The sequence below is a fragment of the Thamnophis elegans genome, chromosome 4 (assembly GCF_009769535.1).
Source record: "Thamnophis elegans isolate rThaEle1 chromosome 4, rThaEle1.pri, whole genome shotgun sequence".
Taxonomy (NCBI): Eukaryota; Metazoa; Chordata; class Lepidosauria; order Squamata; family Colubridae; genus Thamnophis; species Thamnophis elegans.
The window spans coordinates 65,889,943-65,902,313 of record NC_045544.1 but is presented as its reverse complement, the minus strand read 5'-3'; the positions used below and the strand labels follow the sequence as shown (position 1 = coordinate 65,902,313).

Sequence of the window (12,371 nt, the reverse complement as noted above, 5' to 3'; positions counted from 1 at the left end):
TTGTAAATACCACTCATTTAGCATTGTCACAAGCTCAAATGGTTGCTCAATGAGTGATTGGTAAACAAGGTTCACATGTAAAGGTAGTCCTCCTCCCTTAACTACCAGTCACTTAGAGGCCATTTGAAGTTATGACAGATTTAAAAACAGTTGCTTAAAACCTACCCTTGAAGTTGTAAGTGCTGCATACATACCCCCCAAGCCATAAATTGCAGTGTTTTTACTAGTTTCTGGTGGGTTTTCTGCCAGTATGCAGCAACAAAAAATACCCATTCAGGAGAATGGTTTTGCTTAACAACCGTGTAGTTCATTTAATGACATGATTTGCTTAGCGACAACAATGAGCTGCTTTACAGCTGTCATAAAAATGGTTGTAAAATCAAATCAGGAGACCTGCTTAACGATCACAACTTACAAATTGCATGCTTAGTTGTGATTATAAGTGAGCAAATTATTATCTGTATGTAAAGTTGGGCTGTTTTCTTTCAATTTTTTTGCATTTTTTAAAAAAAGTAATGTGCTAGTTATTGAATTCAGTACTGTAGTTGTGTTCAATAATTGGTGAAATATTTATTTGAAGTTATGCCATAACTATTATGAGTAATAACAACTATTATTTAGAGGTGGTATTCAGCCATTTCTGACAGGTTCTGGAGAACCAGTAGCGGAAATTTTGAATAGTTCGGAGAACCGGAAAATAGGTTGGCCCCGCCCCCACTGCCTCCCAGCTGATCTTCTTTTGATGCCCTGAACAGGAGAACGGAGCTGGAAAGCAGGTTAGTGGGGTGGGGAGGAAATGGAGATTTTGCAGTAACCTTCTCCTGCCACTCTCACAAAGCCACCCCACCCCACCAAGCCATGCCCACAGAACCTATAGTAAAAAAAAATGAATCCCACCACTGGGACACAGCTTTCAATATCAGTTCCAGTCACTTTCATAATACAATCTCATCCATGCTACAGGATACAACTGCGTTATGACTCAAAGTAGAAGGAAGAGAGACTGACATGATACAATGAATAGTTTTTTTTTAGCTTTTCTCATTTATATCTTACGACCTCTCCACCATTGTTCATATAAAGCAAAACACTTGGGAGGTTTTTTTTACTGCTAAATATAAAAAGCATATTTAGAGAGAACAGGTTTAGTCTAGTAGTTAAGGTACCAGGTTAGAAACTGTGAATTATAGTCCTGCCTTAGGCATGAAAGCCAGCTGGGTGACTTAGGGCCAGTCACTCTCTTTCTCTCTCAACTCACAACATCAAACTTGGGCAACGAGCTAGTCAGTCAATTCCTGTTGCAACTAATGAAGCAACACTTGGTTGATATGAAAAATCAGTTGTGGGAAAACCCTAGGAAGAAAAACAAATAAAATAAAAAGGACACTTGGGAGTCAAAAGCCTCTAGATATTCATATGTAATGTAACATTTTGGTCTATTACAGTGCTATTGATGGGAAGTTAAAATTGCATGATTTTTCTTTATTATGGATATTATTAATCTGTGTTATAAATTGAATGCTGTAGCTTCTGTCCATTGAGCTACCTTTTCTTTCCTAACGTAATTAAATATAGTTCTATTATCTATACTACATAACAACCTAGTTCAAGATATGCACTTAAAACCACATTGTGTTTGGTTGAGTAATATCATTGTAGCTGGTAAATCATGATATATGGCAAAGTGATATTCAGTTATGGTATTTATTTTTCTTTTTTCTGTGAATTATAGTATGAATGAGACATGCATTCCCTAATTCCCTAGCAATATCATAGCAAGGTAGATGTGACTGAAAAAAGAAAGACTGGTCCATAGTCATCCAGTGAGCTCGAAATAGGGTCTTCCCTGGTCCAACTCCAACCTTCTAATCACCACTATAGTGGATTAGATATTTTTCGACAAAGCATTGTTAAAATAGCTCCTCAATGCAATGTGCAGACCTAGTTATTTAATTTCTCATCTATTCTAATACAAGTAAATCTATGAAGATGGATGGTAGGAGTGGGGAAACGGTGTTATACCAAAGGATCTGCAAAAAATGGAAGGAGAACAATGCAAACACATACATACCATCATCCCAACAGCAGCTGAAGCCTGTCCTGCAGCTCTTAACCCATCCGAAAGGTTTTCAGTGACTGAACGGCCCAAGAGAGCTGTGTCTGAAGACAAGCGATTAAGTAGCTCTCCAGTGCTAGTTTTGTCGAAAAAAGCTACTTCTTGCTTCAAGAGAGAAGAAAATATTGTTGCTCTTAGACGGTTCACAATTCTTTGCCCTAAAAAGTCAAGAAGTATGGCAATTTATAGACAGGATTTTAATAGCCAAAAGCCAACATGCGTTTGTCAAAAACAGATCATAAGGCTAACCTTATTGCATTTTTTGACAAAGTGACAAAATTAGTGGACCAGAGGAATGCCGTTGATATAGTTTACTTGGACTTCAGTAAGGCATTTGATAAGGTAGACCATAACCTAGTACTAGATAAAGTAGAAGAATGTGGGTTAGACAGCATCACCACCAGATGGATTCGTAACTGGCTGACCAACCGCACTCAACGTGTAGCTCAATGGAACTACATCTACATGGAGGAAAGTATGCGGTGGAGTACCCCAAGGCTCTGTTTTAGGCCCAGTACTCTTCAACATCTTCATCAATGATTTGGATGAGGGAATAAATGGGGAACTCATCAAATTTGCAGATGACACCAAGTTGGCAGGAATAGCTAACATTCCAGAAGATAGACTTAAGATACAGAAGGATCTTGACAAACTTGAACATTGGGCACTATCTAATAAAATGAAATTCAATGGTGAAAAGAGTAAGGTTCTACATTTAGACAAGAAAAAACAAAATGCACAGGTACAGTATAGGTGGTACCTTGCTCAATAGTAGTAACTGTGAGAGGGATCTTGGACAACCATTTAAATATGAGCCAGCAGTGTGCAGCAGCTGCCAAAAAAGCCAACACAGTTCTAGGCTACATAAAGAGGGATAGAATCAAGATCACGTGAAGTGTTAATACCACTTTATAATGCAACATTTGGAATATTGCATTCAGTGTTTTGGTCGCCATGATGTAGAAAAGATGTGGAGACTCTAGAAAGAGTGCAGAGAAGAGCAACAAAGATGATTAGGAGACTGGAGACGAAAACATATCAAGAACAGTTGCAGGAACTAGGTATGTCTAGTTTAATGAAAAGAAGGACTAGGGGAGACATGATAGCAGTGTTCCAATATCTCAGTGTTCCACAAAGAAGAGGGAATAAAACTATTCTCCAAGGCACCTGAGTGTAGAACAAAAAGCAATGGGTGGAAACTAATCAAGGTTAGAAGCAACTTAGAACTGAGAAGAAATTTCCTGACAGTTAGAACAATTAATCAGTGGAACAGCTTGCCTCCAGAAGTGGTGAATGCCCCAACATTGGAAGTCTTTAAGAAGGTGTTGGATAGCCATTTGTCTGAAACAGTATAGGGTTTCCTGCCTAGGCAGGGGGTTGGACTAGAAAACCTCCAAGGTCCCTTCCAACTCTGTTATTGTAAGATTGTAAAAAACCCTTAACATTATGAGCATTCACCAGTTATTTGTGATATTCCAAGCTCTCTACCACTTATACTCTGATGTCCTCCCCTGTCTCACCTATATACACCTGTCCCAATTGTGGGTGATAGTATACAAGCATACTTTTCCAACTGCCTAAGCAGGATTTCACATTGGATGTGTGCCAACTGCCTGAAACCAAATATGGATAAGATTATTGCATTCTACCTTGATCATTTCATCCAGGGGCAGGATTCTATTGGTTCGGGTGAACCGGTAGCTCCGACTACCAGCTGGGAGCGAACTAGTTCGCTCTGCCTTTCACTGGGTCCACCTGCCCGCTCCTGTGCTATACTTACCTATATCCCCTTTTTTGAAGCCCGTGTCTCAGCTGTTTTCCTCCTGCGGAAGGTGATTTCTCTGTAAACAGCGCATGCATGCACAGAATGCGTCAGACGCATCAGGCATGTGCGCGCGAAGCAAACCAGTTGTTAAACCAGTAGGATCACACCCCTGATCTTATCCCTCTCCTTCCTGTTGCTTAGTTTGAATTTCAAGACTTGTTGCAGATCTCTCCAGCCGTGAGGAATCTAGGAATCATAATTTAATGACCTTTCATATGGGCAGAGCTGATTATTTCAAAGATCTGCTGATGGATCACATCCATTTGTGTTTGACCAATTCTCCAGCTAGGGTCATTTTACTCTACTACATCTAGAGTAGCCACATCATGGTGAAGATATTTTCTTCATCAGTTCCAGTTCTGTGGAATAGTCTCTCACCTATTATGTGAGTATGTTTGGAAGCAGATCACCCAAAGTTTAAAAAGCAGTAAAAATGCTTTTTTATGGGGCCCTGTGAAACAGATTTAAAATAAATGAATTATTACTTATTACCATACTTTTCAAACTATAAGATGCACCGGAGTATAAGATGCACCAAGATTTTGAAGAGATAAATTAAAAAAAAAGTTTTTGCACTCCGCAGGCCTCCCAAACCCTCTGCACGGCTCGTCTTTTGCAAAAAACAGGGCATTCATAGGCTCTGGAAGGCTTGTAGAATGGGGGGGGGAGGGGAACCGAGCAAAAAATGGTGTGTTTTTCGCTCATTTTTTCCCCTCCCCAGCTCCCAGGAGCACTTTGCAGGCTTTCCCTCTGCATGTCCATTTTTGTGAAGGGGGCAGGGTTTCGGGAGGACAAAAATGCTACATTCAGTGTATAAGACACACTCAGATTTTCACCCCCTTTTTGGGGGATAAAGGTGCATTTTATACTCTGAAAAATATAGTAACTATATTGAGGTGGTATTATATGCTACGTACTTTCAGTACAAAGCTCTTTATTTTACATTATGATATGCTTAATTGTAATGTACTTTGTTCCAACTGTAATTTTATTCTATGTCTATACTACGCTCACTTATAATCTCATAATCAATAAAACAATAGTTACCACTATTATACTGTAACTAGATCCTATTTCTCAGCACTAAGGAAAGAAATGTGTTGTTGGGTCCTTGGTGCTTTATGAGCTTCGTAGTTTTCTTGCAGACATTTCATTACCAAACTAGGTAATATCGTCAGAGCTAGATGCTACCTAGTTTGGTAATGAAACATCTGCAAGAAAACAGCCAAGCTGAGAAAGCATCATGGATTCCACAGTTCAATCCTGAGCTACAAATATTCTGTTGGTAAGAAATGTGTTGAACAGAAAGGCAAAAAGGGAGAGAGCTATATGCATATATGAAATACTGGATCAAAAATAAATATTGGTTACAAACACAAAAGAAATAAGATGTTCTGTGCATCTTGGTAATAATTTATAGGACATGATTTTGTGGCAGAAAAGGGCATTTCAAATTGAGAAGCCCAGTTTGTTCATTTTTTTCTGCTTGTTCCATAGAAATGGTGCTGTATTATTTATTTATTTTTTGGTTTCAATAGCACAATTTCTATCATTGGAAAAAAAAATATAGGTCACATGGGGATTGTAGGTTACAAATGACTCACCCTTGATCTGATAAAGCAGCAGCCTGACCATCTACTGGCAAGAAGCTCTTGCTGTATCTGGCTCTGTACTTTGAATATCTTATTTATCAATGGCCTATATAGCTCACAAAATGATGTAATTTTACACACAATTACCTGAAATCTGCATGAGATAGACACGTATTCCATTGGCAGCAGCACCAAGCATAAATATTCCAGTTAATAAGGCACAAAGCGTGGATAGGTTCTCTGCAAGTTCGCCAGTTTGATTTGTGTAAACGACATCAATAACTTTCCCCAAGAAAAAAGGGGCAGACATAGTGATGACACTGGAAACAGCCAAAAATCCAACAGCAGCTGGGTAGGAGGGATGGGAACAAACATATTATCTTTTTAGAAATTATTCCAAGTTTTACATTAAAATTTAATAAAATATTTAAGCTCTTTATAGAAACAATTCAAAGAAATATTTTTAATGTTTACATTATTCTAGTGTATTAACCTGAAAATTGTGAATGTAAGCTTTATTGGCTTTTTGAATTAAACACAAGGTATTTTATAAACTCCTGCTTGTCAATTTAGCATAATCCCAGGTGTGGCTGTGTGAAGGACTGCATCTTAAATATTAATAAATATGGCATATTACCAAAATCCAATGCATCAGATACATAGAACAAAACTCCACTTTAGCTATTTAGTTCACATAAACTTAGTTTACACAATAAGCCACAATGATTGGCTTTACATGGATGAAAGTCATAAACCACAATTTACAAAGCTTAATGACTCAGCTGACACTATGGTAAATGAAAATCAAACAAGCCACACTATAAGGTAAAGGTTCCCCTCGCACATATGTGCTAGGTGTGTTAATATGGCTTCCAAAACTGACACACAACTCTAGGGAGCGGTGCTCATCTCCATTTCAAAGCTGAAGAGCCAGCACTGTCTGAAGATGTCTCCGTGTCCATGTGGTCAGCATGACTAAATGCTGAAGACACACGGAACGTTGTTACCTTCCCACCAAAGGTGTTTCCGATTTTTCTACTTGCATTTTTACATGCTTTCAAACTGGTAGGTTGACAGAAGCTGCGACAAGTAACGGGAGAATTGCTGAACCACCAACCTTTCTGATCGACAAGCTAAGCGTCTTAGCCACTGAGCGACCGTGTCCCTTCACATTATACCTTACCATTGTTTGTACCCTAGGTCATTATTTTAAGGAACCTGGTGTAACAACTTGAAATAACATCAAATCAAATCCCACTTTTGTAAAACCTCCAGTATCACCTGTAAATTATATAAGGGATCATTTTACAATCCCATATATGTAAACTAGTTTATGAATGCTACTTAATTTCTATTTAAATTTATTTACATTTACATAAATTTAAATTGTTCACATTAAACTTTTATTATGTTCAATTTACCCTGCTGCAGTACTGCTACAAAAGTGAAATACTCTATGAGCTAAATCCCCATGCATTATTCTTTTTTATGCAAGATCTTGAATCTTGAACTATGTATGGATTCAAGTTTCAACACATTCTTAATGCAGCAATTGATTTGAACAGTTTCACCACAAGCTCAAATAAAAAACTTTTGCAATACAGCTGTGGGTATTATGTAATTTGATTTTGCAATATGGCATAGTATCTTTAGTAATACACTTAAGAAAACTAAACATTATTGTAATGACTGATGTACAGGCATTATATCAAATCAGCAGGAGATTTAGTCAAAAGTCCCAAGAAATACAAGGCAAGACTGGCAATTTGGATATCTAATAGCTTGTGATAATGGCATTGATTTGTGCCAACATAGGGCACAAGTTAACAGTGGAGAAATGGTTTGAGCTTTAGTTTACTCCAAAACTCCAACTCTGGATTTGCAAAAATGGGATTCAAAACCTAGCGAGCCCCATTTCTTCTGGTGCACCATGTGAGTATACCCTGAGTGAGGTAGAGAATTAGTAATTCGTATAGCTATCGCTTATTGTTATTACTGTAGTATTTATTAAATTATTTTCATATAAATGTTTGGGGGGTCAATGAACAATCTGAAACTTCATGTGCTGATAAGTGGAAGAGTTTGGGGATATATATATATATATATATATATATATATATATATATATATATATATACACACACATACATACATACATACATACATACATACATATACACACACACACACACACACACACACACAGTATTGTAGTGTGCAAATGGAAGGAAATTGCAAATCTGATGCAGATATGGTGGGGGCAGGAATAAAACAGAATAAATAACAGAGTTGGAAGGGACTTTTTTATTTTTATTTATTTAGTTTGTCACTCATGTACAAGGTAACAGGAATAAGAACAAACATGAATAAGAACACAGGAAATGGATACAAATATATGGGGACAGTAGGACAAGGACATTAGGCAAGTTGGTGCCCTTATGCACACACTTTGGTCTTTGTAGATCTTCTAGTTCAACATGCAGGGATTTTGTGAGATCACAGACATGGGCTCGACATCCATGTAGATATTGAGTAGAACCTCTTTAGGATCAAAGAACTTGGAACTGAGATCTACCATCACTCTCCTCTCAGAGGCAGAGTGAGCAAAGGAGCCTAATGGAGATTCCAGGTCATGGTTGTCCTAAAGGTGCTTTTTCGAGAAGCAACAGTTGTCTAGTTTCCTCTTGAAAAAGCAGCTTTGGGACGAGCAAAGGAGTCAAGAGCAGTGCGGGGGCATCCCCACCCGTGGACATTGGTTTGAGCCCACGCTGGAGTGGAGCGAAGGACAGGGAGACGGCTGGAAGGGAACAAGGAAACAGTAGCCAGCAGCGGCAGCCTTTCCCTTGCTACCTGCGGGAACCTTTCACGAGTTCCCGGGGAGGGGAGAGGTACATTGCAGGAGTAAAATCAACCCACCCGACCACCGGCCCGCGCCAGAGGGCTTCGCGCTTTGCAACCCGGGAGCTGCAGCCGAGGACGAGGCGAAACCCGGCAGGGGAGGAGATTTACCTGACAGTTTCCAGCGCTCTGGATAAGCCAGCGCCAAAAGCCTCTTAGAGTCCGAGACGGCGCGCTCGTCGGGCCCTGCCGGTGGGGACTGCTCGGTTCCCTGAGGGTCTCTCGGCTTTTTCCCCGCGGATTCGATGGCCGCCGCGGCTGCCCAGGAGGAGGCGGAGCGGGAAAGGAGCGGCACTCGGCGAAGAGTGCCTGGGGCCAAAGCGGCGACCTCGCACCTCTCCGCGGTCCATGCCGCGCTCCCGGGGGCCGCCGGGTGGAAGAGAAGCCGAGGCCATGAGGAGCACCGCAGGCTCTGCTGCCGCCGCCACAGCCGCACCACCAAAGGAAGGCGGAGAGCCAAGCCCGCCATTGAGCCCGCGGCGATTCCTTCTCTCTGGCCGAGCGGGCAGAGGGCGGCCCCTCACGGGCTGGGTCGTCTCGGCCCCATGAAGCGCGGCCCAGCCCTCACTGCTGCCCGCAGATAAGGCTCCTGCCGAGGCTTCCTCCTCCCTTTACAACCGGCCGCCAGCGACCCTGGGCCGGGGCTCGGAAACCGGCGGCGCCCTCTGCTGTTCCGGCTCTCGCCGAGCGTTCAGCCAAGACCAGCAAGCCGTAAACCGCGGTTTGTGCACCACAGTGGCCGAGTTGGTGCGGCGTGTTGAGTGCAAGCCGCCCCGACCTTATTTAACCAGTTTTATTACGTAGTAAGAATCGAAGCCGGCTCGAATTCTTCAGGCTTTTATAGGCCTGTCCGCTCAATTGGCTCGGCACCAGCATAGAACTGGAGTTCGCTTGCCTTTTTTTAGGAAGTTTTATTTCACGGGCTAGACCGTGCCTGTCTCTCCAAGATCCTGCTTAGCTTTTGGCCTCAACCTCTTAATGAAATATCGCTTCCGTATTTGAAACTTTTCCTTCCTAGGCTGCAAAGTGCTAAATTGAATTGTATAGCGCCATCTTCCAACTAGAAAAAAAGAGTGGCAGTCCATCTTCCGGCCGTTCTTTTGACTCTCCCCAAAACTGTTCCTATGTAACAGTGTCATCCACACAAGGGAGGGGACGTCCAAATGAAGCAGATTCTTTTTTTACTTGTGAATAAAATAGAAACCAGCAACGGCAAGGCTTTCAATAGGGTTGCATGAAAGCCAGTTGGGTGACTTTGGGCCACTTACCCAGCCCGCATGATGTCAGGCTCTGGCTTGTCGGTCAATTCCTGTTGCAACCAATGGACTCGGTTGATCCCGGATGGGGAGTGGCGGGTGGGGAGCCGAACCTGCTCAAAAGTTTGTATGGAAAACTTTTAAAGGAGGTTTGTAGAACAAATTTCGCATCTCAAAAACCACATTCCCTCACATACTGTATTAATTGCATTATTAATATTTGCCTGGCTTAGACTTTTTAAAATGTTGTTCAAATATTTACAGACTCTTCAGTCCTGAGTACTCAAAGCCACCAATTGAAGAATTAGCTGGTACAACAAACCCATATAGAGAATTAAACTATCTCAACAACCTTTGAAATAATGTAATTAATAGTTTTTACAATTCAGATATACCAGGCTTACAAGTATCCATAATTGAGCTGGGGTTTTTTGCCGGTGGTCCTGCAAGATGTAGCAAGTACAAAGAAGATTTCTGAAATAAAGCTTACAATGGAATTAAAAGAGGATTTCCAAGTTATTGAGCTCCATTTTTGCTGGCAGAGGATTGCAGGAGGCTGTTGCAGCTGAAAAGAGAGCTCAGGAGCCGTTTTCACTGGCAGAGTGCTCAGGCCACCCCCCCCCATCCCCAAGTTACATTGAGCTGGCCATGACCACCATGACCACACCTAGCCCAGCCCCTTCCCCCAAGTCAAATACAACCCTGATGCGGCCTCAATGAAACCGAGTTTGACATCCATGCTCCAGCACAAGTAAACATGTTATAGGTTGCCTTTGTCTTGCAGTCACAAACGTTATGTTGCTAAGTGACATTTGTGAGTTTTGTTCCATTGTATGGCTTTACCACACGTTTAGTGAATCACTTCATTTATTAAATTAATAACACATTTGTTAAATAAATTTGGCTTCTCCATTGACTTTGCTTATCAGAAGGTGGCCCCATGACCATCATAAATGAGTCAGTTATCAAGCATCTAAATTTTGATCATGATATACTGCAACAATCATGTCACTTTTTTCAGTGCCGTTGTAACTTTGAATGCTCATTAAAAAACTGATTGTAAGTTGAGGACTATCTATATTTTGGCACTGAGAAATCCCACTAACTTTCCAGAAAGGAAAGTTCATTATTATTTTTTTGAACTAGAGCAGAATGTGAGAAAACAAAGAAGTTGCTGGACTGAAGAACAAGTTGGATTGAAAATCTTCACATGTGGTGCTATTTCCATGTGGGGCTACTTAATTTTTTATGATTGTTATTATTTCTCTGTATAATCTCATGAACGCAGTGTAATCTTTAGTGCATATTCTCAAATTGTATATATACCATAAGGACATTTTCTTCTGTCCTTCTTTTTTCAAGTACTTTGTGTTCTGTGGTGAAATTGCTATCCCATCTCTTTTGTAGAGATTTTGAGACAGTAACAAAGCAATTCCAATTGGAACATTATGTTTTCCTGTAGGTTTTTGTAAGTATAAAATTAAACCACAGCTTGTAGTAAGTGGCCATTTTTTGATAGAATTGGACCAGAAATAACCAATGTGGACTCAAAGAAAGATCATTGCATTAATGTGCATTTAAAAAGCTGTCACTATAGAGATGATGGCCATCAAGTTGCATAAGCAAACAACTACAATGCCTCTTACATTTGCTTATAGGCCAACCAGAAACAAACACTAAAGAGACAATTTAAATTCTGAAGTGGAAAGATAATGCAATTTAGACTCTTATTACATGTTATATGATTGCACAGAATAATAATACAGAACAGGAAGGGTTTATTTAAGCCGCTCAGTCCAACGCCTTGTTTAGGACATATATCAAAAGAATGCATCCACAAAGATGGCTTTATACTTCTTGAACACATTCAACAAAGGGGAGTGCTCCATTTATCATGGTAATTAGCTTCACTGTCAAATTGCTTTTATTAGTTATATACTATTTTAAATAACATTCAGTCAGAATCTTCATGTAAGTCAAATCCATTAGTTAGTGTCAACTGTGGTAGGTTTATAGTTAACATTCTTGACTTTGCACTTCAACATTCTGTCATGTCCCCACTGTCATCTTTTTTCATGGCCGAACATACTTACCTCACTCAATTTTTTTAAAAAAAGATTTTAATTAGGAGCATCCTCCTTGAACTTCTGTGAACTTGCTCTGTTTTTTTTTAAAAAAAATTCAGAGCTGAAGAAGCTTCTTGGATGGGAAGTGAAACGTCTTCAAAGAAAAATAAGAAAGCCCAGTTGCCTCTTGAAAAAAACACTCTTGCAAAGTAGGCAAAAGCTTTCCTGGCCATGACTGCCACCTGCTCCTCAAGGATTTCCAAACAAACCAGATCTGGGGCAATCCAGTATCAACAATGGTAAAGTTTCAGATCTAGAAGACCCTAAAACTCAAGCACCTTTGGAACAACTATGATCTGGATGACTGAGAACTCCATAGACATAAAAATGCATATCTTTTCCTTGGCTTTTAACTGTTAATTACTTTCAGAAAAAGTTTAAACTTCTCACATTTTAGACTGAGATATAAGGTATATGATCTATATAGCATTCAATAACAAGTTGATTTTAGGGCACAGCTTATTGCATAAGATATCTGTTTTAGCCAGCTCCAAAACACCAAATGTTCAATGTTCAAGGCTTTCTATTCATGGAATATTTATTATGATTCAACTCAGC

At 40.2% G+C, this 12,371-nt stretch overlaps 1 protein-coding gene across 1 annotated transcript in view; it reads right to left on the bottom strand.

Moving 5' to 3' along the window:
• The window catches only part of ABCB10 (ATP binding cassette subfamily B member 10), a 29,659-nt gene extending 20,656 nt beyond the window's left edge, over nucleotides 1–9,003 (bottom strand). The window contains exons 1-3 of the mRNA XM_032215781.1: nucleotides 8,543–9,003; nucleotides 5,681–5,881; nucleotides 2,072–2,274 (exon numbers count right to left, since the gene is read on the bottom strand). Coding sequence (XP_032071672.1) covers nucleotides 2,072–2,274; nucleotides 5,681–5,881; nucleotides 8,543–8,900 — 762 coding nt within the window. The 5' untranslated portion in view covers nucleotides 8,901–9,003. The remainder of the gene's footprint in view (nucleotides 1–2,071; nucleotides 2,275–5,680; nucleotides 5,882–8,542) is intronic.
• Nucleotides 9,004–12,371: the final 3,368 nt, after the last annotated feature.